At 49.1% G+C, this 27,665-nt stretch overlaps 1 protein-coding gene across 1 annotated transcript; it reads right to left on the bottom strand.

The window, feature by feature from the left end:
* Positions 1 to 285: 285 nt before the first annotated feature.
* Positions 286 to 27,665, bottom strand: Bid (BH3 interacting domain death agonist). The gene is made up of 6 exons (XM_050163997.1): positions 27,540 to 27,665; positions 13,156 to 13,221; positions 11,343 to 11,556; positions 5,058 to 5,197; positions 3,219 to 3,431; positions 286 to 2,594 (listed from the first exon to the last, which is right to left on the bottom strand). Exons 2-6 carry the CDS (start codon positions 13,165 to 13,167, stop codon positions 2,583 to 2,585), a joined length of 591 nt encoding a protein of 196 aa, XP_050019954.1. The 5' UTR covers positions 13,168 to 13,221; positions 27,540 to 27,665; the 3' UTR covers positions 286 to 2,582.

Below are 27,665 nucleotides of genomic sequence, written 5' to 3'. Positions count from 1 at the left end.
TCCCGTTTTCTCCTCTCAGAGGGTGTCAGACCTGCTTCTGGATGTATCCCTCCAGCAAACACTTTGACATGAAAAGCTATTCATTTGTCTATATATGTGTGTGGATGCATGTCACAGTTCTCTCCTTTCACCATGGGGTCCCCACACTTGGTGGAAGGCACCTTTACCCATGGCTATCTTGCCAGGACCACGTTTTGTCATTTTGAGATGACAGGTTTGTGGAGGCCTTTCCCAGGACGGTGAGCTACACCTTCCCTTAGTGAGGTCTGGTACCGTGTACATGGACCATTTGTTGGCCAGCACAAAAGGAAAAGAAACATTTCCCCCCCCGAACCTGTATTTTCCCTGCTCTTGTAATCTGTCTTTCTTCCTTCATATTAAAAGTGCCTCTTTCTCCTAACCCCTTGATTGAGCTCAGTTTGTTACTGACTCTAGTTCTTGGCGCCCTGCTCCCCCACAAAGTACTGGAATGATAATTATTATTAATACAACAGAGTCAGGCAGACATAGCTGTTATGTCTGCCTCCAGCACCGCATGAACTGGGCATGGAACACATACCTGTAATCCCAGCACTCAGGGGAAGGAAGGAAGACAGTATTCAAGGCCATACGTGGCTAAGAGTTAAAGTTCAGCCTTTAATACATGGGATCCTATCTTTAAAAAAAAAATTAGTATTGGGTTGTGGTGGTGCATGCCTTTAATTCCAGTACTTGGGAGGCAGAGGCAGGTGGACCTCTGAGTTCGAGGCCAGCCTGGTCTACAGAATTAGTTCAGGACAGCCAGGGCTGTTATATAGAGGAACCCTGTCTCAGAAAACAACAACAACAACAAAAACTAAATAAAGATTAGGATAAGCATTTGATCAGGTAGCATCATTTCCAGTGTGCTTATCAGCCCCGACTTGCTCGATGCATTACTGCGAGCTGTCTTGGCTCCTTTCCCATGCTGTTGTCTACTTTGTGCCCAAGCTCCTCTCTCTATCAGGAAGTGACAAAATCCAGGTCTACAAACTGTGCTTCCAGACAGCAGCAACTTCTTGGGGGAAACTCCCTGGAGGTGACAATAAAACAAGCTTTTCTGATAACTGGTGATTCATGGTTTTGTCCGCTACTGTTGGCCTAGGGGGATGACTTCAGGTAATGTTTTGTAGTCTCTTAAGTGCTGGCATTCTTGGTTTGCCTTAGTCCTGAAGCACGATCCTGCCATTCAAAACCACACCTGAGTTCCCAGTTGGCACAGCCAGTGAAGTCGCTGTGACCCCAAACACCTGTGTTTATACTGGGTCCTGAAGGTCATCGGGAATGCTGTGACCTCTGATGCACTAGATCACCTAGGAGATGTTGCTAAGCATCATCCTTTAGAGAAGAAAGCCTTTTATTTTGAAGAAACAAATTTCTATCACTCATATCAATTCACATACTTTTAGAACAGAATGGAAAATATTCTCTGAATTAACATCATCTCTCAATTATACCCACACAAGAATCATGTTACTAAAGAAAAATTCCACCAATTTCCATGATACACCAGGCCGTCATGGCTGCAACAAATTGAAGATTGGAACACTTAACAGGCAGTGGTGGCTCATGCCTGCAATTCCAGCATTAGACAAGTTAGCAGGAGAATCACCTGTGTTTGAGGATACACAGTAAGACCTTATCTCTGAATACAAAAGAGGGGACATTTGGCTTTGACACATGGAATCTTTCCAAAACGTTGGCCCGCTGAGAACGAATGGCAATTTTGCTTTACAACCAAGAATGTCTATCAGGTGTGACTGGAAATTACCTCTGCGAACTTGACTAAGATGGTGGCCACTGCACAGTGGGAGGTGACGAGGCTACTGTTTGGATTACTGGCTGCTGTTTTAGATCTCTCCAGTTATTTCCAGTTGACTCTGGTATTTCATTTTCTTGTGTAAATGTGTTTCCTAGCAAACCTGATTGTAGTGACTGAGTTTGTGTGCACAACTCAGTTTGTTCCCACTGGGATAGAAATCTTTAGAAAAACAGTCCCTTGAAACAGCTAAACCCTTGCATACGGGTGGGGCGGGGAGGGGCAGTTTGAGAACAGAGTCATAGACTCAAACCTCATTGCCATTCAGCCTTTACCAAGGAAGGCTGTGGCCGTCTGTGCGCTGGGTGGAGTTCTCACTCCGGGGCCAGGGCACCCTGCTAGCACTGTCCTGAAACAGAAGCCCATCTGCAGGGCGAAGACAGCGACCCAGGCTGGCCTCTCGTGAACAGTAACTTCACAGTGTAAGTAAGTCTTTCTGCCTTACAACCTGCTTTTGAGTTTAATTTTCAAGTGGGAACCCGTACAGCTGATTAGACGAAAGAAACATGGAGCGGATGCAGGAGCTGGTGCAAGCCCTTCAGATACACGTGCTGGCATCTTCATTAGACTAGCTCAATGGAGAAACTGAGTCACCAGCCCAAACACTGTCCTGAGAATAGGGAGGCAGCTATTATCTGGGACCTGTCTTCTCTCCAGCGTGTGTTTCCACGGCCAAGTTTCCTCTGGAGTCAGCTTCACTGGTTCGCCATCGTGGGTGTCAGCCAGCCACGCTTCTGCAGGTCCCTCAGTCCATCTCCTAAGGAGAGAGCAGCAGCAGTCAGTCTCAGGACTCTGCCCTAGAACACGAGCACCAGACTCTAGCTGTGTGTGGCTCCACCCCGGCACCACTGACCACATGTGGTGCGCTGTAGTCCCAGCATTCAGGAAGCTGAGGTAGCAAGAGTACCTTGTATTCCGGGTCATCTTCGGATAGAGGTGGATTCTGCCCCCCCAATAAATAAACAGCCCCCTCCCTTCGGCTTCACTGAGACCCTACCTCAAAAAGATAGGTAGAGCAAGACAAAAGGAGACACCTGATAACGACCTCTGGCTTCAACAGGCACCCACACACAAGCTCACGCTCATGCGCACACCACATACATACTTAAGCTCAGGTTTGTGACAATAAAGAGCAGCCCAAGGGAGCTGGAGCCCTTGGCCATCTTCCCTCTCACTCCCTGTCTCCCCACCGTGCTGCGTCCCACCAGTAGTGTGAACCAGCCTTTGCCTCTCATCCCAACAGTCTGCAGCGTGTATGTGGGGGGAGGGTGAGAGGGACTTCAGCAGGGGCTCTGGCTCTGCTGAAGAGAAGAGGGTGAGCAAGCAGGGAGGGACCACGGGGCTCCACGAAAAGCCAGGGGCTGGTGTCACTGGCCCTTACATTTCTAAGCAAGTTCCTCACATAGGTGAATAAATTCTGGTTAATAAAGGTCACTGTCGTGCGGAAGACATCATGGAGTAAGGATGGTGCATGCTTGGCCACATCTCTGGCCAACAGCAAGGTCATTATCAGCATGGCCTTTTCATTCTCCATGTCTCTAGGGAAAGCCGTCTTCATCTCATCCAGGGCTCTGGCCAGGCAGTTCCGTCTGTCCTGCACGTGAAAGGAGACAGTTGACAGATGTTCTTTCCTCAGAGGGAACAGACCAGGCAGCGGGAGACAAGCCTTTCAGAGGGCCGTCCTGGTGAAACAGCTAAGAGCACGGAGCAGAGGGAAGTCAGTCCCACAGCCGTGGAGGGCGCCATGCGGCAGGCACACCGACAGAGGCGCTCCCTGTAGTCCCTTCTTACAGAACTGCTGTTCAGGAGGCTGCCTGAGGCTCATCTTACTGCTGTGTCGGCTTTAGGGGCTACGTGTTGTCTTTCCTTCAAGTGGGAAAGGCAGACAACAGACCACGAGACCTGAAGAGATGCTCAGAGGTAAAGGAGCATATACTGCTCTTCTAGAGGCCCAGTTCAGTTCCCAGTACCTATATGCAACGGCTCACGCTGGCCTGCAACTCCAGCTCAAGGACCGATACCTCTGTGCACACCTGCAAGCGTGTGTATGTACTCACACACAAAGCTCACGCAAGAGCCGGGCGGTGGTGGCGCACGCCTTTAATCCTAGCACTCGGGAGGCAGAGGCAGGTGGATCTCTGTGAGTTCGAGGCCAGCCTGGTCTACAAGAGCTAGTTCCAGGACAGGAACCAAAAGCTACGGAGAAACCCTGTCTCAAAAATAAAAAAATAAAAAACAAGGCTCACGCAAGTGTGCGTGTGCACGTACTCACATACAAGGCTCACACACAATGCTCACGCAAGCATGTGCGTGTACTCACAAGACTCATGCAAGCGTGTGCACGTACTCACACACAAGGCTCATGCAGACACAGAATTAACTTCCATTTTTTTTTTAAAAAGGTGGCCAGGAGGTGGTGGCACACATCTTTAACCCCAGCACTCGGGAGACAGAGGCAGTTCAAAGAGGTCAGCCTGGTCTACAGAGTGAGTTCCAGGATAGCCAGGGCTACCACAGATAAACTGTGTCTTCAAAAAACAAAACAACCAAAAAAGCAGCGTGGGGCAGAGATCTTCAGGTTCTTTAGCTCACATTCAAAGTCTACCCTTGGAGTCCCAAGGCTGTTCATAGATGTGTCTATGTTGGGTGACAGCCGCGGGAGAGTGAGGGCAGTAGAGGGAGTGCCATCACAAAGACAGGCTGCTGAGAGGCACAACAAACTTCCAGAGGCGGGTATTTCAGTCCCGGGGTTTGGTATTCTCTCTCTTTGGAAGGACAGTGCCGAGGATCCAGCTTTGGGTCCTTCACAGTACTGAGCAAGAGGAGAAATCTTGTCCATTTCTGTGTGCTAATCAGAACCACAGAGCCAAGCAGAGAGCAGCCTGCACTGTCACCCTGGGGGAAATGACATCGAGGTCTCCACTGGCGTCTTCATCTGACTCTCCAAAGCGAAGACCAAGTAGGGACCGGGCACCTTGACCCTCTTTCTGGAGGCTTCCCCCTAAGTTCTGGACTCTGACGGATGAGCTTCTAAATCTAAACTGACTGATCCTTAGAGACCATGCTGGTGGCAGTCAGGGGCAGGGCTCACTTCCTCAGAGACTGGCTCTGCACAGTGTCCTGCACTCCCCAGTGCCCTAGAAGAGCTGGAGGCAGGCTCACACACGTACCTCCTCTGACAGTGCCCTAGAAGAGCTGGGGGCCAGGCTCACACACGTACCTCCTCTGACAGGCCGGCGTTCATGAACTGCTCTGCCAGCTGCCTCACCAGTGTGGGCTGGATTCTGTGGTCCATCTCATCGCCGAGCTGGGCAAGCCGTCGGGCAATGTTCTGAATGGCTGACTCCTGACTTTCAGAATCTGAACATTGAGGCAGCAAACACAAACAAGAGTCAGTAATGGTCCTGTCAACAGCTTCATGCCACCTCCTACCTCCACATGTGCCCTAGTGGGGACCAGAGACGAGCCTGGGACCAGTCTGGCACTAGGGAAGGGGCTCTGTAGTTAGTGGTGTCTGAGCCCCGACTCTGCTGCACGCTGCCCAGAGACCAAGCATCCTCCAGACCTCCTCACAGAGCAGGCGTGTCGTTTCCCAGTCCTCTCGTGTAAACGCCCACACACTGTCAACCGGGACTGTCCTGCCCTGCCTCCTCTCAAGTGCCCCTTCTGCAGCTTCCCGATGCTGCCCTGCCTCTCCCCTGCCCAGTCCTATTGTGCAGTCTCTGCCCAGGCTGCTCCTTTTTCACTATGTACTTCTTTCTAGTTTTGTCGTCTGACACAACTGCTTATATATAAGCTTCTGAAAAACTACAATTCTGTCCAGATTAATGTATTTGTGTATGAGGGCTTTGCCTGAATGTATGTCTGTGTACCACCTATATGCCTGGTATCCATGGAGGTTAGAGAGTGATGTAGGATGCCCCTCTGGATGCTGTGAATATGTTTTATTACCATTGGTTAATAAAGAAGCTGTTTCGGCCAAGGGCTTAGCAGAGTAAAGCCAGGCGGGAAATCCAAACAGAGGTGAAGAGAGAGAGTAGGCGGAGTCAGAGAGACGCCACGAAGCTGCTGAAGGAGACAGACACTGGAACCTTACCAGTAGGCCACAGCCTCGTGGTAATACATTGATTATTAACAGGTTAATTTAAGACATAAGAGTTAGTAAGAAGCCTGAGCTAATAGGCCAAACAGTGTTGTAATTAATATAGTTTCTGTATGAGTCTCAGTGGCCAGGAAATGAATAAGCGGTCTCTGTTTACAGATGAGGGCATTGGATCCCCTGGAACTAGAGTTGTGAGGCACCATGTGCAGGAAGGAACTGAACCTGGGTCCACTGCAAGAGTAACAAGTGCTTTATTTATTGATTTATTTTTTAGCTTTATTTATTTACTATGCATACAGTGTTCTGCCTGCATGGATATGGTGGAAGAGGGAGCAGATCTCATTACAGGTGGTTGTGAGCCACCATGAGGTTTCTGGGAATTGAACTTAGGACCCTTGAAAGAGTAACCAGTGCTCTTAACCTCTGAGCCGTCTCCCCAGCCTGTAACAAGTGCTCTTAATCACAAGTCACCTCTCCAGGTCCTGAAAAGGTAATTTTAAAATCTTTTGGTTTACTGTCTGACACCCAACACTAAGAACAATGTGTGAGTGGCGTATGGTTGGTGTCCAGTAAGTAATTTCGTGAGTGAATGAATGAATAAATGACAAACTTGTAAGTAGCTCTTAAAAAGTACTCAGTAAATATCACTGGTTTTTTTTTTTTGAGTTTTTGTTTGAACCCCACTGGCTTCTTATTTATACCGACAGGGACATGCTCCCTCTCAGTCGGCTGCCCAGCTGACGTTCACAATGCAGGCTCACCCTGTATCTCAGAACCAGGAACTGGCTACAGTAAGCTGGGTCCTCAGGGGACTCAATCGCTCTAGCACTCAGCACACGCCTGGCCCTTGCTCAGCCGATGCTCATCAAATGACCAGCACACAGCTCTCCCACGGCCTTTCCAGGGCTCACTCACTTCGGCTTAAGGCACGGTTCCCTGTGATTTAATGTCACTATTCCTCCTGCTCACTCACTTGTGAAGCTCCTACTCTGCCTCTCTTCCAAGTCCAATCAGACTTCTCCAAAGCCTCGGTGAGACCAAGGGTTAGCCCCGGTGTCACTTTCGCTGACACCCTTAGGGCTCAGCCAGGCTTTGACATCGGAAGGCGTGGGCTGAGCTAGAAAGAAGCAGGGGAAGGACTCACACAAGTTTCAGGCTGGCCAGGGTAACACAGTGAGACCCTGTCTCCAAAAAATTAATGAAGGCAGGGGAGGGAGAGGCTAAACCAGCTACCAGTCTCCTCACAACACTCAAGGGCAGCACAGCCTCTGTGCCTAAGATCAGGGAAGCTGGGCTTAGCAACAGGAACCAAGTGTAGCGTGAGAGGTTGGCTATCTTTTGTTTGCTTGACTGCTTGCTTGCCAGTGACAAACCCAGAGCCTTCGAAAGGTTAGGCATTCTCTACCTCTGACTTACATCTCCAGCCCCTGGCCTGCAGGGTGGGAAAGCCCCAGTCTAGGGCTTGGAGGTCCTGGGAGGCCTACAGAGCAGTGATTCCAACCAGGATTAAAAATCAACTGAGGGTCAGTGAGTTGGCTCAGAGGCACTTGCTGCCAAGCCTGACAACCTGAGTTCGAACCCCGGGACATACGACTCTACCCGTATGCTAGGGCATGTGCACACCCCCACACCCAGACAGACACGAATTAAAAAACAAACAAAAAAAAAAACAAATCACCCAGCAGTCTCCAGCCCAGGAACACACTGGTGGAGCAGAGCCCAGGGCTGAGGTCAGGGAAAGACAAAGTCTAGATGTGGCCTGAGGGATACGGGTTTAGCAGGGGGTGACAGCTTGGCTCAGTCCTGCTCCTGAAGCCTGGGCAGTTTGATCTGAGGCTGCTTAGTCTGCTGTGCCTTGGTTTCCTTATCCGGAAATGAGGGCCAGAATACCTCAGCGCTCCGGTCTTTTAAGGTCATCTATCACATATGTTAAGGTTTCATAAAGGATGCAAAAATGACCATAAAGGCAGGAGTTTTCGCTGGACTGAGAGTTCAGCTAGCCCGCACAAGACAGAGTCGCTTGGAGGCCGGGACCAGACTAGCGATGTCCCTGACCTCCCAGATCTGAATGGCAGGAGGAATGACTTTGAAATTCCACAAACTGAAATAGTGGCACCTCTGGGTTACAAAATCTCCTCCACTTCCAGTCTTTGGCTGCACTGTAACTGCTAGGGACCTATAGTAAAAAAAACAGGTCCCGTTGTTGATCCAGAGAGGAGACTCGGGTCCACACTCAGGACTCATGAGGAGAAACTTTCTAATTAGTCCCAAAACAGAGGGTAATGAGTTGGACCTGAGTGGGGGCAATCAAGCACAGATCACAAGACGAGTCACATGACATGCACATACAAGAACCTGACAATGCAGGGTTGGAGGCTGAGCCTCAAAGCCCCCTGTAACCTTTGTGGAGATCAGTAAAGCTTAGAAGTGGGGTGAAGGGATTAGAATCCAGGCACACCTTGGCCCTGCCCCTTGGGAACCTGGCACAATGCAGTCACCCCTCTGTGCACGGCAAGCCGTACCCTGACTGTACACAGGTACAAAGGTCCCCTTAGGAGACAAGTCCCGCTTGCAGGGAAGGGGGAGGGGTTACAACTCATGGGCAGGTGCCATCTTGGCTAAGGGCAGGCCGGATATCTTAACTGCCATCTTTACTAAGGATAGTCATGTGACCAGTCACCCCTGTGCCACCCAGGGTGGATGGCAACTGGGACAGGGAGGAGCCACAGACTTATGTGGCTCTGCCCCAACTCAGTGGTGCCTGCAGCGGCCTGCCCCACATCCCCTCCACCCCAGGAGAGCAGTTACATGACCTGTCGCCAGCTGCCTTTACGCCTTGTCTGGTCTTATCTTTTACTTATATCTCTGTCCTTAATTTCCTTTTACAATGACTATGTGGTGTGTTTGTGTGACAGTACACCTGGACAGGGCCTGTTGAGGTGTTCATTTGACACAGGGACCCCACCTATACACTGTTGCCTGCTGACTCTCTTGCTCAGTATACATGTGACTTTTGATTTAACTTTTTGTGAGTCGGGCAGTGGTGGCGTGTGCCTTTAATCCCAGCACTCGGGAGGCAGAGGCAGGTGAATCTCTGAGTTCAAGGCCAGCCTGGTCTACAGAGGTAGTTCTAGGACAGGCTCCAAAGCTACATAGAGAAACCCTGTCTCAAAAAAACAAAATACTAAAACAAAACAAAAAAACCTTTATGTGAGTATAAGCTAGCTTTAACTCTGTGTTTGTATACATGTGTGTATTCTATTGCAATTTTTTTTTCTTTCTTTGTCCTTCGCAAGTCTAAACCTGACCTGTTAAGTTAAAACCAGTTACAGTCAAGCTGGAGGACTCTGGATAAAACATCACTCCACAACCTCTCAGCTTGGACCCAGCTCTCCAGGCAGATCCTATACTGTAGTCATAACTCAGATATACCCAACAGACAGCCCTCAATGATCGGAGAACTTGGAAATATAGCATTTAAATGTTTAATTAAAAACAGAGAGACAGGCTGGCTGCTAGTGTAACCCCCATTTCCTCCACCCCCCGCCATTTTCTCCAAAAAAGACGGGTGGGCACAGAAGACCCTCCACCTGAAATTTGCTTCACACATGAAAGCATTAGCCACTGAGTAAACCTGCCTTCACCTCAACTGCTGCAAAGACCTCTGCAGACTGTGGATGATGGACACTGGAATTGACTGCCTCATTGCCAGGGCAAGGTAAGCTGGTCTTCCTACAAACTCCTAACCCACAGGACCTTCGGGAGCCTGGCAGGGCCGTGCTGCCAGCTCTAAGACGGATGATGCCCTGAAGCCCCTGCCCTCAACAACTATGGAGGACCCCGGGGAACGGCTGTCAGGTACCAATCAAGTCTCTGTCATTTGTTTTAAAGCATGAACTCAGGTACAATTTTATCCTCCTCAAGAACTCTGATGCAGTTTGATGGCTGATATGTTGCCAGTTTAAAAGGGACAAACTCACAAAACAGATTTTAGGTGATGTCATAATGGTGGGGAAAGAACAGGGGCTTTAGGGTTTATTTATAAAAAGACCTAAGAGCTTAAGATGTGAGGATCTACAAGTGCTTTCTTATACAAGGGTATAAGAAAGTGGTTTGTTTTGGTTTGGTGTTTTTGGTTTGGTTGTTTTGGTTTTTCAAGACAGGGCTTCTCTGTGTAACAGTCCTAGCTGTCCTGGAACTAGCTCTTGTAGACCAGGCTGGCTTTGAACTTACAGAAATTCGTCTGCCTGTCTCTGCCTCCCGAGTGCTAGGATTAAAGGTGTGCGCCACCACTGCCCAGCATAAGAAAGTGTTTTAAGGTGTACAAATGCAAGCTATCAGATCTCTCTCTCATTGTGCTACTGGTCATAGTCTTAACATTAATCAATAAAGTTCTAATGAGCTATTACTACAGCTCTGACAGAGCACTAAACACCACACTATACCACTATCATCAGAGCCACAAGCTTAAGATTTTAAAATCCCTTTGGTCGTTTTCTAACTATAGACTTAAAAGGTGCTTTTCATTATGCAAAAAACACACCTGTCACCATCATTTCTGGCATAAATATATGCCACTTATACAGTGTAAATTTCAGTACAGATTATAAGCAGTGAAATGCTAGCGTGTCTAAAACTTATGTTTTCACAAACTCAAAGAATTCTTGTAAGCTCCAGGGAGTCAACTTGGAGGATGCACCTTGAGCAGGTCAGATGCACACCCCTCCTTCAGCTACCAGGCCTAAGTGTCCAAGCCTCCCCACCTTTCCTTGGTCCTGACATTCTCACTTTCAATCACCAGGACCTAAGGGAAAAAAAAAAATTTTTTTTCCCTAAACTTAATCTTGTCCTTTGCTCTGCAGACATCTTGCCAGGTCTAAGAGGCACCAGAGAGTTCCATAGAGTCTGAACAGCAGCGAAACAACCAGCTACCCCAGGACGTGGCAACACCCCAGCTTTCTCAGGTTCCCCCAGAGATAGTCGACATCCCCCAGGTCAGCAGGAAGCAGGCTCGGCAACTTGATGCCCTCATTCCCTTAACCTGCCATGCCTAAAGGGAGGAATGCTAGAATCGAGGCACACCTTGGCCCTGCCCCTTGGGAACCTGGCAGTGTGTCACACCTCACCCCTCCGCTCATGGCAAGCAGGTCCCTGACTGCATGCAGATGCAAAGGTCCCTTTAAGAGACAAGCCCCGCTTACTCCCACTCTTCCCACAGGTCTTTTGAAGAGGCAAGCAGGCCTCTTCCTCTGTCTCTCTCTTCCCTCCCCTGTACCCTTTTCTCGTAAACTCCACACTCAAGTTCTGTCTGCATGGCGTATTTGTCTCCCGTCTGTGGCCCTCATTTTCCAAGGTCCTAACTGGCACCATATTCATAACAGAAGGGAACAAGGCCGGGCCTACCTGGCTGTATTCTTCCATGGTAGAAGGAGCGGCTGGCTCGGCTACCATCAGTCTGCAGCTCATCCTCAAAGTCTGCATCCAGGTAAACTTGCACGGGCAGTTCCTGACTTAGTGCCTCCAGTTCTTGATTGAAATTATACTTGGAGTTTTGGAGAAAGCCAAACACCAGCAGGTTTGTGATGTGCTCAGCCTCCAGGCCTGAGCCATTGCTGACCTAAGATGAAAAGGGAGTCAGGAAGGCTCATACCGGGGTCAGGACACAAGTGGACCCGAGGCTCACTGCCTCTAAGAACCAATAACTCTGAGAATCCAAAAGCTCTAGCAGGAGGCCTACGGGCAGAGGCATATTCTGCCGCACCCTCCAACTAGCGTCACCTGTAGACACCAAGGGGCGATCCAGCCCCTTCTACAGAACTCCTCCTGAAAAGACCCTTCGAGGGTAAGGCCTGTACTTGGGGAAGCCGGGCAAATGTCACCATTGCAGTTCCGACCGTGTTTACATACAGAGCTGAGCCTGACTGCACTGGCTCTGTTCCCAGCGGCAAGCACTTCTCCACCATCCCCTTTATGAGCCCAGGATGGTCCTGGCAGGCAGAGGATGCTCAATAAACTCTAGGGAGTGCTGATCCAGGTCAGACTCTGCCTTTGCCCTAGCCTGTTCCACTTCATGGGGAGGTGTGCATAACCAGAGAACCCCAGAGCAGGCAGAGAGGGTCTTGCTCACAGGCCTCTCTGCTCTTCATTGCAGCCTTACAGTGTCCAAAAGCAGCACTGGGGAGGAGCACTGAGAAGAGGGAGGAGCACTGGGGAGGAGCATTGGGGAGAACATTGGGAAGCAGCACTGGGGAGGAGCAGTGGGAAGCGGCACTGGGGAGGAGCAGTGGGAAGCGGCACTGGGGAGGAGCAGTGGGAAGAGGGAGGAGCACTGGGGAGGAGCAGTGGGAAGAGGGAGGAGCACTGGGGAGGAGCAGTGGGAAGAGGGAGGAGCACTGGGGAGGAGCAGTGGGGAAGAGCACTGGGGAGGAGCATGGGGGAGGAGCAGTGGGAAGGGGCACTGGGGAGGAGCATGGGGGAGGAGCACTAAGACAGCAATGCCTGTACCATGAAGCCCTGCAGTACAAGAAAGCTTAGAAATGAAACCTGGGTCACTTAATATCCTTCAATTTGCATTTAATAGATATAGTAAGTGCTAACTTTATGTTATTTTACTATAAAATGCTGGAATAAAAAAATTCAAAAAGTCAGAAACATCTACAATAAAGTATTATTGTATTTTGGGGAGGTCAAATATCAAGATAAAGAGAAAATGTCAGCATTTCACTATGGCCTCAACCTGCAGGCCCCAGGCAAGCTACTTACTTCTGTGTCTCAGCCTCCCTACCCAAAAGTAAACAGGAAGTGATGACAGCAGGAAGACCTCACCTACCCTTGCCCCTGGGGAGGAGGGCCACAGCAGGGAGCCACTCTCTAGGGCCCTGCAGGACAACAGCCCTGATTTGCAGATTGTGGCTGACTGGAAGGGGAGGCTCAGACACTTCTGCCCACAGCCAGCTCAGTCCCTGACTGGGCAAGTGGGAGCCCAGATCTCTTCTGCTCACACAGCTAGTCTGGGCTGTCCTTGCCATGTCCACCAGTCTGACAGGCATGCCACTCCATCCAGTCCCCACCCCCCACCAAGCCGCTATGGGTGCCAATGGAGACCAATTCTGCTGGATATGAGGTGCATCTCTGCAGACCTGTCGAGCGAGGACCAGGCTGCATCCTTCACAGGGGCATCCAGGAAGAACAAAAAGAAAAGATGCCAGAGTCTAACCTGAGAGTCCATGGTACAATCTGTGCAGCTCCAAACACTGCTGACTTACAGAGTCCGGGAAACAACCTGAAAGAGGACATACAGATGGTGTAGGTGGCTCTTGCCCGAAGCAATGCCCCAGTGGGGCGGCAGGATGCTACCACACCTGCAGCTGAGGTCATGCCCACCCACCATCACTGGCTCTCAGCCTGGGCTCCTTTGTTTGCCCTCCACACAGAACCAGAGCAGCAATCCAGTCAGTCAGGTCTGCAGTCTTCCGCCTTGTACCCTCAGCGGGTGCTCTACTGGGCACCCCAGGCCAGTTCCCCAGAGTTCAGCTTTGCTACCCACACTCAGGAAGACTAATCAGGCCAACCAGCACGTCCCACACGAATTCCTATTGTGAGTTTCCCAACTCGTCACACACACCTGCAAGATTGCAGGGCATCGACATTACAGGGTCAGGGCCTCCCAACACCACCGACCCATTTCCTCTTTCTACCCCCCAATGAGGCAGAGCAGTGTGCATTCCAACTTAATGGGAAGAAAATATAGCTTGGAGGATTAGAGGATTATTTTTGAGCTGGCTAGACAGCTTGGCTGGTAAGATGTGCCTGCCACTCAAGCCTTCTGACTGAACCAAAGTCACTGAAGAACTGAATTTAAGAAGTATGTCCAGCTGGGCAGTGGTGGCGCACGCCTTTAATCTCAGCACTCAGGAGGCAGAGATAGGTGGATCTGAGTTCTAGGCCAACCTGGTCTACAAAGCAAGTTCCTGGACAACCAGGGCTACACAGAGGAATCATGTCTCAAATACACACACACCAAAAAACAAAAAAAAAGCAAAGTTTTGGTAATACTTGAACCTCTGTTTAAAATGTTAATAAAAGTTTTGTTGCACAAGTCTGTCTGTTCACGGTATACACTGTTCCTGAAAATGCACATGAGTGTGGCTACTATGGAAAGCAGTGTGGAGGGTCCTCAAAGAGCTGGAACCTGGAGCAGGCCAGAATGCGCTTGCCAGCAGCCAGCTGACCGGGTGCCAGCCTGGAATGAGTGAAAGGTGGATGGAGGATGATTCCAGGTCCTCTGACCTCCACGCCCATGTGTCCCGCCCCCACCACATCCACACAACAATAAACGAAACAATTTATTTTAAGAAACCACCTTGTTTGACATTTCCCGTTACATCCAGCAGTATTAGACACAGGTGTGAAAGCATTCGGCAAGACCTCATGGTGGTCATGGCTGTCGTCACTGTCAGAGCGGAGGCCACTTCCTTCAGAAGCCACCAGCTGGAGGGCTGTGGGCAGGAGAGCTGTGTTTCTGGGCCAGATGTGTCACGAGTGAGACGAACAGACAACCGCTCACACGGGTCTGCTCAGCCACCACCTCACTTTCCTGGGACCCCAAGGGTTTCTCTTGTCCCACGGAAGCCAAATGTCCTGACGTAGCTGAGCACCCTGAACTTCACGAAAGCCCCCACTTCCACACACCAGAAGTGCAGACACAGGCCACACAAGGCGGGAAGAAGGCGAGGCAAGTTCAGTGCAGTTACCACAGGGGTAGGTCGGCCTGCGTGCCCCCTGCTGACGTTTATCTACACAGCTAACCGACAGAACTGTATAAACACTCGGAGACAGTCACAGCCTACTGTAACCACCCACCCACTCACCGAGTGTCCAAGGTGCCTTAGGCAGCAGAGCAGAGCACAGAACGCCACCAAGACACGAGCTAGAGAAGAAAAGCCACCAGACTTAGGGCTGATGAATGCCCAAGAAATAACCAGAAGAATGTAACGCGCTCCCATCTTTTAAAAATTCTTTTCTTTTTTTCTTTTATATGTGTTGGTATTTTGTCACAGGTGTTGGGTCCCCTGGAAAAGCAGTCAGTGCTCTTAACCACTGAGTTCTCCATCTTCTTAAATGAACAAATGTTAATATGTAACTCATCAATAGAAACAACAACACAGTGCCACATTAAAACTGCTCAAGGCGGGAGATGCAGCTGTTGGCAGGGTGCTTCCTCACGTGCACGAAGTCCTGGGTTACCCGGTGTGATGGCACACACCTGCAACCCCAGCACTCAGGAAGTAGAGCAGGAGACAGCAGACGTTCAAGGTCAGGGGCTGGAGAGATGGCTCAGCAGTTAAGAGCACAGACTGCTCTTCCAGAGGACCCAGATTCAATTTCCAGCACTCACAAGGCAGTTCACAGCTGTCTGTAACTCCAAGATCTGACACCCTCACATGAGCACACACGTAGGCAAAATGCCAATGCACATAAAATAAGTATTTAAAAAGAAGTTGTTCAAGGTCATCCTCTGCTATACCACAGCTGGACCAGGCTAGGCTACATTTTACCTCGTCTCCATAAAAACAAGGAAATAAATAAATAAAAATTATTCAAGAGGCAAAGAACAGCATGCACAGAAGGTGGGAAATAGAAGAATTTGGAGACATCTGCAAGATTGCCAGTAGCTGAAAGGCAACGGCTGCATTCCCCTGCATTAATACCTATAGTCTACAGAGTTGCAATAACATAAAGGTTATGACGCTTAAAATGCCCAACTATGGGTGTGTAGCTCAGAGATTCAACAGTGCCTAGCATGCCTGTGGGCCCGGGCTTGACCCTTACAACCTGAAAACAAAGTATGTTTGAAGGGACTGGCTGGAAACTGGAGAGATGATTTGGTAGTTAGGAGTGCTTCTTGCTCTTCCAGAGGACCCAAGTTCGGTTCCCAGAACCCATGTTAGGTGGTTCATAACCACCTGTAACTCCAGCTCCAGGGGGATCTGATGTCCTATTCTAGCCTCTGTGGGCAATACACTCGTGTGTGCGAACGCACAGACACACACACTCACACGCATATACAAACACACACAGAGATATACACAAATACACACACATATATAGACACACACACACACACATACACACAAAAGGGGCCCTAAGAAATGGCTCAGTGTTAAGTACTCTGGCTGCCCCATCAGAAGACCTGGGTTCAGTTCCCAGAATTCATCTCTCCAGCCCTCCCTTCTTTTTCTTTTTACCAGACAAATAGCCAAATCTGAGGTTTTCTAGGGTTACCCAACGTAGCTTCAGACGTAAAGATCTTGAAAGGGCTGAGAACAACGCTTGATGGTAGAACATCTGCCTACGTGAATGAACAAGGCCCTCCCTGAGAATTCCATTCCCAGCAAGCAAAATATAAACAAGTAAATAAAGTTGTTTTTCCCCCCTAAATCTAGGGTCTAATTTTTGAAGACAATAAACATCAAGTGTTGTCAGAGCGTGAGGCTGCAGGACAGCAGATTAGAGCAGGACCTCAGGCCTCCACCCGAGAGCAGACTTGGTTATCCATTAATGACACAAACCTCGGCTGTTTCATAAGCAGTGAGCTTTGTTCAGTCCCTTCTCCCCCCCGCCCCCCAGCCTGACTAAAAAGTCAGTCAACACAGCAGCCAAAGTCACTCTGCTATCTGGAGTCATTGCGCCAGGCTGGGTACACGGCAGTAGAGAGGAACCCTTGAGAGGCAGCCAGCAGCAGGCCAGGCTCACACTGAACCGCTTCACAGTCCCTTCAGACACGGGCATTATAAACCACAGCAATAAAGTTCATTTCCCAACTTCTGGACTCCACTTTCTTTTCAAATTCTGATGTAAACTAGAAAAAAAAATCACTTTAAAAAATGTATTACTGGCCGGGCGGTGGTGGCGCACGCCTTTAATCCCAGCACTCAGGAGGCAGAGGCAGGCAGATCTCTGTGAGTTTGAGACCAGCCTGGTCTACAAGAGCTAGTTCCAGGGCAGGAACCAAAACCACAGAGAAACCCTGTCTCGAAAAACCAAAAAAAAAAAAAAAAAAAAAAAAAAAAAAAAAAAAAAAAAAAAAAAAAAAAAAAAAAAAAAAAAAAAAAAAAAAAAAAAGAAAAGAAAAAACAAAATAAATAAAAATGTATTATTGAATGTATTATTGGTGTGTGTATGTGTGTGTGTTTGTGCGTGCACACACACATGTGCACTTCCTGCAAGAGCTCACGGGTGAGCATGATGGGGTGGCGTGTGTCGCAGCCTGCGTGGAGGTCAGAGGCCAATTCTGTGGAGTCAGTAATCTCTTTATATTTCTTTATAAGCTCAAAGGATCAAACTGCAGGTCACCAGGCTTGTCAGGCAAATGTTTTCCCCACTGAGACGTCACTTTCAGGTCCAGGAAATCCCAGAGAGACCCTTTCCAAAGACCAGTGAGGCATAACTGAGCCATATGCCTGGTTCAGTGGTGTGGACTTACAGTCCCAGAGACTGGGGAGGCTGAGGCAGGGGGATCACTTGAGCTCCAGAGTTAGACCAGCATGGGGAACACAGCAGGAAGTAAGAAAACACAGCGAATGATCAAAAGACATTGATGTGAGCTGTCCTTCAGTATAAGTGTTGCTTTTATTGGTTGATGAATAAAACTGATTTGGCCAATGGCTTAGCAGAGAAAAGTCAGGAGAGAAATCCAAACAGAGATATATAGAGAGAGTAGGCAGAGTCAAGGAGAGATGTCATGTAGCTGCCGAAGGAGAAGGATGCCAGTACCTACTGGTAAGTCACAGCCTCGTGGCAATACACAGATTAATAGAAATGGGTTAATTTAAGATATAAGAGTCAGCTAGGAATATGCCTAAGCCACTGGCCAAATAGAGTTTTAATTAATATAGTTTCTGTGTGATTATTTGGGTCTGGAAGGCAGGAACAAACAAGCAGTCTCTAATCACAAGAGATTTTATATGTATGTATGTATGACATTATCAAAAAAAAACTTTGAGGCATTAGCTTGTCTGGATCTGGCTAGCTAGATCAGTCTGGCCTCTAACTCAGAGATCTACCTGTCTCTGCCTCCTGAACTCTGGTATTAAAGGTGTGCACCACCACGCCTGGCCATAAAGAAATAAAATAAAAATACATAAATTGTTTAAATATTTTTCAGGAGCCAGGTGTGGTGGTTCATACCTTTAATCCCAGCACTTGGGTGGCAAAGGCAGGTGGATATATGTGAGTTTGAGGCAGCCTGGTCTACAGAATGAGTTCAGAACAGCCAAAGCAACACAGAGAGACCCCATCTCAAACAACGAGCAGAAGTGGTTTTTTTTGTTTTGGTTTGGTTTTGTTGCTGTTGTTTGTTTCAGGACAAAGTCACACAGTAAGACTTGTTTTTTCTTTTTTAAATATTTATTTATTTATTTATTTTATTATGTATACAATATCCTGTCTGTATGCCTGAAGGCCAGAAGAGGGCGCCAGACCTCTTTACAGATGGTTGTGAGCCACCATGTGGTTGCTGGGAATTGAACTCAGGACCTTTGGAAGAGCAGGCAACGCTCTTAACCACTGAGCCATCTCTCCAGCCCCCTAAGACTTGGTTTTAAAAAAGAAATAAATTAAGTTTCAGGGACTAGGAGATGTTTCATTGGTTATGCCCTTGCCACACAAGTGAGAATCTGAGTCTGGATGCCCAGAATCCACCTAAAGCTGGTGGGTGTGGCAGCCTGCCTCCAGCGCCAGCCTCAGAAGGTGGAAAGGAACTCAGGGTTCTCCTAAAGGCCTTCTCCACGACAGACACAGAGTGCTGCAGCAGCCTCAGCTTAGGTCACGAAGCACACACGGTGGCACAAACCATGACTGCAGCTACTCAAAAAGCTGAGGCAGGAGGATCACAAGTCCAAGGCTGACCTGGGCTACTTAATGAGACCTTGTCTTACAATATAAACCAAGGCTGCCTAGAATGCACAAGGCCCTGGGTTTAATCCCACTACCACAGTTCACCGTAAGGGTGGGGAAGAAGGTGTGTTTTACTTTCTACTGTAATAAACCACATGACAAAAAACAACTTGGGGAAAGTGCACACTTCAGCTTACGACTCTCCGGGCTACACCCATCACCGAGGGGAGTCAGGGCAGGAACTCAAGGTTCCCACTTAGAGACAGGAGTTGATGCAGAGACCACAGGGGAGTGCTGCTTACTGATATGTTCGGCGGCTCTCTGAAACCACACAGGACCACCTCCCAGGAGCGGCACTGCCCACAGTAAGCTGGGCATGCTCACATCAATCATCAATAAAAAAAAAATGCCCCTTAGGCTTCCTTACAGGCCAGTCTGATGGAGGTTCTTCTCAGCTGGAGTTCTCTCTATGAGTCTAGCTTGTGTCAAGTTTACAAAAAATAAATAAATAACCAGTGAGCACGCATGCATAGAGACACACACACACACACACACACACACACACACGGTGCAGGGAGGCAGGAGGGAGAGGGAGAGAGGCCCAAACTCACAGGTCCAGATAACAAATGCTGTTCTTCCCACTGGACACAAAACTGAGATCCTCTGAGCTCACGAGACTGAGGACGCAAGAGAAAACTGCCCTGCAACAGCTGCTCTCTCTCAACAGAACAGGTGTGTCACCCATTCTCAATGATGAACAAATGCTAGGACCATGAAACTGAATCCTTGCTGTGCCAACAAGAGGACCACTTCAACTGCCCAAACCCCAAATGAACGGCAGGGGTGCCAGGCACACTGGTTAGCAAGTTCCATCCCCGCCTCGACCTTCCAGACACCAGGATGTCAGGCAGGTGCGCAGTGCCCAGCTCGCTAGGTAATTTTCAAGCCTGGCTGCATGCTGGAATCTGCTGGGACGCCCTTGGATGTACCAGTCTGACATGGCCTTACTCATGAATCCAATAAAGAAGCTACCAGAACTAATTCTCTAGGAAAGCAGCAGAGAAGAAAGCACCCACAGGACTGTTTTTCTAAACACCACTGATAATCCAAAAGAAAAGAAAATGACTGTTATGACACCAAGAAATAGAAAATAGCCGGGCGGTGGTGGCGCATGCCTTTAATCCCAGCACTCGGGAGGCAGAGGCAGGCGGATCTCTGTGAGTTCAAGACCAGCCTTGTCTACAAGTGCTAGTTCCAGGACAGGCTCCAAAACCACAGAGAAGCCCTGTCTCGAAAAACTAAAAAAATAAAATAAAATAAAAATAAAGAAATAGAAAATACTAAGACCTGGGCCTGTAGCTCTGCAATAGACCACACATTTACCAAGAACCTGAGCTCAATCCCAGTGCTATGGAAAAAAAAATAATACATATATAAAAAACATTTAAAATACTTAGGAATAAATGCAATACAAGTGTCAGGCCTGGACACTAAATGAAAACTACAAACACTGTTGAGAAGAAAAAAAGAAAGGCTAGCCCCTGTCATGGTGCAAAGACACCATGCTGTAAGACTACGGTGCCCCCCACATGACTGGCAGATTCGGAGCAGCTCCTCTAGAAACTCTGGCTGGTTTTTCTACAGTGACAAGCAATTCCTAAATTCATAAGGGACGGCAGAGGACATTTTCAAAAAGAGCCAGTCTTGAAAAGTAGACAGACTTTTACTTCCTGATTTCAGAACTTACTATAACACTAGAGAGTCATGACAGTGTGGGCCTGGTTAAAGAGAAAGAGAACAGTGAGCAACCCCAAGACCATCCATCCATCGATGGCGGCGGAGCCACCACCAGGGGAAAGAGTGGTGTTTTAATCAACAACCCTGGGACAACCAACTATCCACTAGCAAAGGCATGAATCTGTACCTCTGCCTGATGTCATACAAATGATCTCAAATGGATGCCGGGGGAGGGGGGGATGTGCTGGAGGGATGGCTCAGTGGTTAAGAGCACTGGCAGCTCTTCCAGAGGACCCGGGTTTGATTCCCAGCACCCACATGGTGGCTCACAACTGTCTTCAATACCAGTTCCTGGGGCTCTGACTCCTTCTGTCCTCCACAGGCACCAGGCATGCATGTATGGGAGATAAACAGGTAAAATAAACTTTAAAACATAGATGATAGAGGTCTTTCCCATCAGACATACATTGGCCATAGAGATGAGGAAAACGAAAACTTTGGGGTGCTGTGACAGCATTAGCCCAGGACACATGGGGTCAGGGCATCACCGGAGGATCTACTTCCGCAGACAAACCCAGGGCACTCTGACAAAGTTGGTATGAGTCACCTAAGAGGAACTGAGCCCAACTGTCAGTGAGCAGACTCGGACAAGCGATGCCACAAACAGGACTGCAGCTGCTCCTCCTGTCATGAGGTGGCTCGATCAGGCTTCTGATATCCAGACACTCCCTAAGCAGTCTGTCTCGGTGAACGCCAGGTTCAGAAGAACTGAAGTGACTCGGGGTTGAAGCTACACAGAAAGTTTCACTAAATGATACCATTATTTTATTTTTATTTTGTGTATATGGTGTTTTGCCTGCAAGCATCTCTGTGCACATGTGCACAAGTGTCCAGTGTTCATGAAAGCCAGAGAGAAACCCCGTCAGATTCCCTGGAACTGGAGTTATGGAGGGCGGTGAGTCACCACGTGGATGCCAGGAATTACACCCAAGTCCTTCTGAAAGAGCAGCCAGTGCTCTTAACCACTGGACCATCATCTCTCCAACCCGAGTAACAGTTTTTTGTTTTTTTTTAAAGACGGTCTCACTATGTAGCTCCGGCTGTCCTCAAACGTATTATGTAGAACAGGCATATGTAGTATAGAGATCGCCTCCTGAGTGGTGGGATTGTGCACTACCACACCTGGCTTCAAATAAATTCTTAAAGGAAAAGAAAAAAAAAGATAGGCCTGGGTGTAAGAGCTAACCTCTAACACTTTAAAGAGAACACTGGGGACTAGAGAGGTGGCTCAGTAGTTAGGAGCGCTGGCTACTCTTCCAGAGGACCTGGGTTTAATTCACAGTATCCTCACGGTGGCTCACAACTGTAACTCCAGTCTCTGGAATCCGATGCCCCTTTCTGGACTCTGAGGTCAGAGGACACACAGATGGTATACAGACATACATGCAGTCAAAACACCCACACATATAATCTTTAAAATAAAATTTAAAAACTAAGAAGAGAACATGGGAGGAAATCTCAATTCCCTTGTACTAGGCAATATCTTAGACACAGCCCAGAGGCAAGAAACAAAAGAGAGATTCTTATAAATTAATCTTCAAAAGTGGAACCTTTTATGATTCAAAGATACTACTAGGAACATAAAATCTGTAAGACGATAAAGTGTAAGCTCAACACTCAGGAAGCTAAAACAGGAGGATTGCCTCAAGTTTGAGGACAGCTTGATTTGCACAGTGGTTTCAAAGCGAACTTAGGGAGAAAATATTTTACAAAGCATTTGACAAGGGACAGGGAGCAAGAATCCGGAAGTGTTCGGAGAGACGACTGGGCAGCTAAAGGCCTGAGTACCAAGCCCAGAGCTGAACTAATCCTCAGGACGCACACAGTGGAAAGACTTCAGCGAGCCTTCATCTGATGGCTATATGCACGCTGTGGTGTGTCCCTAAACAAATATGTTTAACAAAAAAGCACGGGCCTGAGAGATGGCTCAACTATTAAAAGCACTAGCTGTTCTTCCAGAGAGAGGACCTGGGTTTGATTCCCAGAGCCCACACGGCCGTCTGTTAACTCCAGTTCCAGGGGATCTGACCACCTCTTCTGGCCCCATGGGCACCAGGCATGGAGGCAGAACACCAGTGGACATAGACTGGGGACGCAGAGCTCAGTTTAGCATGGACCTCGGTTGGCCTGGAATTGACAGGCAGGCAAGAATGATCTTAACTTCTGATCCTCCCACCTCCGCTGCCCAAGTGCTGGGAGTACAGATGTGTAGCCCCTGGTTTTATGCTGTGCTGGGGATTGAACTAAATACTCTGCCAGTTATATGATAACTTCAGTCCCTTATTTGGGCTTTTTTTTTTTTTTTTTTTTTTTTTTTTTTTTTTTTTTTTTTTTTTTTTTTTTTTTTTTTTTTTTTTTTTTTTTTTTCGAGACAGGGTTTCTCTGTGGTTTTGGAGCCTGTCCTGGAACTAGCTCTGTAGACCAGGCTGGTCTCGAACTCACAGAGATTCACCTGCCTCTGCCTCCCAAGTGCTGGGATTAAAGGCGTGCGCCACCACCGCCCGGCCTTATTTGGGCTTTTTGAGACAAGTTTAGGCTTGCTTTGGGACTTGTTCTCAGCCTCCAGCCTTGAATTCCCACATGCTGGCATTACAGACATGAGCCAGCACACCAGAAAAACAATGGTTTTAAGAACAAGAAGAAGCATGTATGTATGAACTATATCAAACATAGATAGGACACAGGACCACTACTGCTGACTCAAGTAAAGGCCGGCAGCCAATGCTCTTGATCAGACGAACTGGACTCTCCCCATATTCTCCCAGGATCAGCCAGCACCTGCCTGGGCTTCAGCTCTGACTGTCTCTAAAGAAAGGTTTGAAACACGTGTGGTAGCGCATGCCTGTAATCCCAGCACTGGGGGATATCACAGGGTCGAGATGATCCTCAGCCACACAGTGAGTGGAACACCAAACTGGGATACAGGAGACCTTGTCTCAGAAAAGAAAAACAAAAACAAAGAGGGTTCACCTCTGAAGGAGATAACCTTAGCCTAAGGCAGTCCAGACCTGCGTAAATTATTGTGGTGGCCATCCTGGGTGGGAATAGACTCACTAGGCCAGGAGATCTCTCCAGGTCAGAGAAAATAAGCAGGAAGTTTTACAAAAGGGCATCTACCTAACCGTGAGCTTTCAACCTCCCTACGTTTGGCTGCTTCACTTCTACAAAGACCAGTCCTGGGACAGGGCTGATGCCAGAGCCCTCTACACCCTTCTAGAAGTAATGCCAAAAAGCACACTGCCTCTTCCTAAGGCTGGTCTAGGAGCCAGATGCGAAACACTCCTCAGCACTAACTAACCCACTTGCATTACTAAGGTAGAAGGGTAATTTAAAGCAAACCAGGGCTGGGAAAGGCTCCGTCAGTACACCACATGCCTACATAAGCTTAAGGGTCTGAGTCTGGGTCACTAGGACCATGCAAAAGCCAGGTGCAACGCTGTGCCCGGTAATCTGAGTGCCGGGGAGGCAGAGACCTGAATATCCCTACAGTTCACTGACTAGATGGTGAGCAGCGAACTGGTGAGTTCCAGGTTAAGTGAGGGGTCCTGTCACACACACACAAAAAAGGCAGCGAACAACTGAGGAAGGCACTTGACACCGATCTACACACACACACACATACACATACACACGAAGAACATATGTGCACTCACCTTATATGAGAATTTATATGTTATACCACACACAAAGAATATATGTGTACTTACCTGATATGACTCATAATGAATATATACATACATCACACACATACACACACACACCAAATACATTTCCTTTTTTTCTGTTTGATTTTGGCTGTTTTTTGGTTCTTTCGTTTTCTTTCTTGCTTTCTTTCTTTTTTTGTGGCTGGCAATGTCCATGAGGACAAGCACCCAGAAAGCCAGCTAAGAACTCAGTTTTCAAGATGGCAGCACCTCTTTTCAGCCCATTCAGACAGCTACTACTGCCCTTTCGTCTGAAATAGTCCTCCTGTTTGGACCAACGAAATCACAAAGAGCAGAGTAAGAGAGTAAGAAACACTGAACTGTGGGTAGAGAAATTGTGGACATCTGCCAAGCTGGCTCTTGGGGAAAGACCCACCATAAAGGTTCCTGGCACTAAAGCTTCAGCTTCTCCGTTCATATCAGTAGCTGCCCTGCCTCCCTCCAGCTGCTAGGAGGGAAGAGAAGTCCATAGGAAAAGAACGTGCGTCTGCCTCGGTGGCAGAGTGCACAACCAGCACTTACCAGGGCCTGGCTTTGTCCCTAGTCCTAAAAAACTAACGAGTCTACGGCCATTCTCTCTGTTCCTACCCCTTGAGGGCTATCAGCCCCATGGATGCACCTCCCTTGGGAAGTGGAGCATGGTCTGGGAGAGCACGTGGCGCAGTTAGAACTGAGAGTTCCGAATCTGACTTTGAGACCCTGGGCAAGTTAATTAGCTTCTCTCTGCCCAGCTGACCTATCTGAAGAAGGAAGTAATAATCCAGTCTCTAATCACCAGAATATGAAACGAGCTAATGAATAGAAGAGGTGCACACGACAGTCCTAGGACTTAGGAGTCTGAGGCAGGAAAAGTCTTTTTGGTTTGCTTGTTTTCCAAACAGGGTTTCTCTGTATAGCCCTAGCTGGAGCTCAGAGATCCACCTGCCTCTGCCTCCTGAGTGCTGGGATTAAAGGCATGCGCCACCATTGCCCAGCAAGGAAATATTCTTGAGTAGAAGTTGGATATTAGTCTTGGCAGCCTACTGCCTTAAAAAAAAAAAATTGTAGCCAGGTGCTGGTGGGGCTTTCCTTTAATCCCAGCACATGGGAAGCAAAGGCAGGCAGATCTCTGTGAGTTCAAGCTCTAGGACCAGTCAAAGCTACACAGAGAAACCCTGTCTCGAAAAACAAACAAACAAAAAAGTGAAGAAAACCAAGGTGCTCCCCATGAGCTTATGAGACACAGAAAGCTCTGGTGTCTGAGCACCGCCACCCTCCACCCTGCAGCTTCAATTTAACTGTCTTCTTCAGACAACGGGCAAGGTACAGGTGGCTCCCGAGGCTGCCCAACCAGGCAGAGTGGCCAGAACCAGAAACACTAGCTGCCCTCCACGGCCACAGCCTGGCAAATGGTGGCCAGAGATGCAGCCACAGAACAAATGTCCAATGGCCACAGACCCACATCAGGAGTTTCTCACAGTCTCAAGCTCACATCCAGGGAACCACCAGAGAATGGCCTTGAACACAGCCTAGAGGTAGCTCCCCAATCCTCAGCCTCTCTCTGGAGAGGCAAGGGGCAGCTGGAATTGCATGCATTGCCCTTTGGGTCTAAAAGGCTGTGTCATCAAGCCTCCCTTCCTTCCGGAGTCCAGGCACCCAGCGTTGTTGAGCCCTACGGTAGGCTATTCTGACTTGCAAATAAGAGGAACCAAGTGACCTCAAGCTGTAACTGCACCAATGGGCCCCTTTTCAAGTACACCCTCAACTCATCCTTCAGAGTCCCCAGGAACCTCAGACCTACGCAAATCCCTTCAGAACAGAGTGTATGCCACATCCAGGAGGCTCTCTGCATTGGCCATCACCAAAACCAGTACCCAACACGACACACCACAGTAGCCAGGAGATAGCACCTTGCTCCTCAGGAACCTGCATCCAGTGGGTGGAAATTCCTGCTAACCCCAGCTGTGACAAGCCAACCCACTGCCATTCCTTTTCCAGGCAAGAGGGCCAGCAGAGGCGAGGATACACACAATTCTCCCTACCTACAAAACTTCCCAAGACCTCAGCCCACTAAGAGGTTGACGCCTCTGGAATGTTGCCCCAGCCCCAGACCGGACTCCCCTGAGGGAACACTCAAAGCTGAGGGCTATGGCTTCTCCAGGACAGCGCTGCCCAAGGCTCAGGGGAGCGCTTAGGGCTTTGAAGTGTCATGGCTGGGTGGGGATGGAATGTGGAAAATCCACGTCATTCTTGAAGTTCCCCCCAACTCTCTTCCACAGTTAGGTCACCCTGGATCTGACCTCATGGCAGTCTTCCAGGAAGGGCACCAGGCAGTAGCCTGGGAAAGTAGGGGAGGCTGGGGCTGGGTCCTCAGCCTGTTCTTCATTGCTCACCTACGGTTTATCAGAAGAGGGCCAATCCCATCCTAGAATCGACGACTGGTGGCCTTTCGGTCCGACCTCGCTCTACTCACACCAGCTCCATCCAGGCCCGCCCCTGGTGCACACTCTTTTGTTAAGGATATGAATGAATGAATGAATGAATGAGTGAATCCTTGTGGGCCCCGCCACTTGGTGGCTGAAGGCAGCTTATTTCTTCCAAATTCCTTCGATTATTTGGCCAACCACTCAACAAACTTTTTAAAAACACCAGTAGCCATCTCTGCCCATATTTTCAAACCATTTCGGGTTCTGGAGATGCTGCAGGGGGCAGCCCCATTCCCAGTTTAGGCGCGAGTGTGAGCTATGGGCTCAGTGGCACCTACAGGTGTAAACGAAGGTGCCCTTTGCTGGAGTCCAAGGTCTGTGTCAGGGATGGGGTTCTTCCGAGTCTATCACGTGGCCCATTGGTGGGTTGTAGACGTCCGTTGTTCATCTTTGCGGGTGGCCACGGCAGAGCTCAAGCCTAGCCGAGCGCAGCGGGGCCTTGAGCCCGTCTTCCGCGCCCAGCGCGCACCTGCAGGGTGCGGCACGACCCGGGGTCCCGGATGCACCAGGAGGCCTGCCCGCCAGCAGAGCAGGACCGAGCGCGCGCCCCAAGCCCTCCCGTGCCTGACTCGCAGCTCCGCGGTGTCACCGGGCTGCCGGCGCCCCGACCCAGCCTCCACCAAGGCGCAGGCGCCCCGCCACTGTAAAGGATCGAACCGACACCTCACTGAGCTTGGCGCGGACCCCCGGAGGGGAACGCAGGGCCAGGGCGAGCCCATGGGAGTGGGCGGACTCACCACGCACTCGCCGCGGGAACCGGCAGCGTACAGGCTGAAGCAGGACTGGCCGACTCTCTGGCGCGCCCAGCACGCCGCCTCCCCTTTCTCGTGCCCGTGGGTGGCGGTCCAGCTCCGCCCCTGCAG

The sequence above is a fragment of the Alexandromys fortis genome, unplaced genomic scaffold (assembly GCF_014885135.2).
Source record: "Alexandromys fortis isolate MF-2015 unplaced genomic scaffold, M_Fortis_MF-2015_v1.1 scaffold_150, whole genome shotgun sequence".
NCBI classification, from domain to species: Eukaryota; Metazoa; Chordata; class Mammalia; order Rodentia; family Cricetidae; genus Alexandromys; species Alexandromys fortis.
Note: the sequence above shows the minus strand (reverse complement) of the source record. Positions and strands in the feature narration are given on the sequence as shown.

Coding starts and splice junctions, on each gene's coding strand:
- Bid (XM_050163997.1), bottom strand. Junction 5,198..11,342: donor CCATGGAAGAATACAGCCAG/GTAGGCCCGGCC, acceptor CTCAATGTTCAG/ATTCTGAAAGTCAGGAGTCA. Junction 3,432..5,057: donor ACGCCGGCCTGTCAGAGGAG/GTACGTGTGTGA, acceptor TTTCACGTGCAG/GACAGACGGAACTGCCTGGC.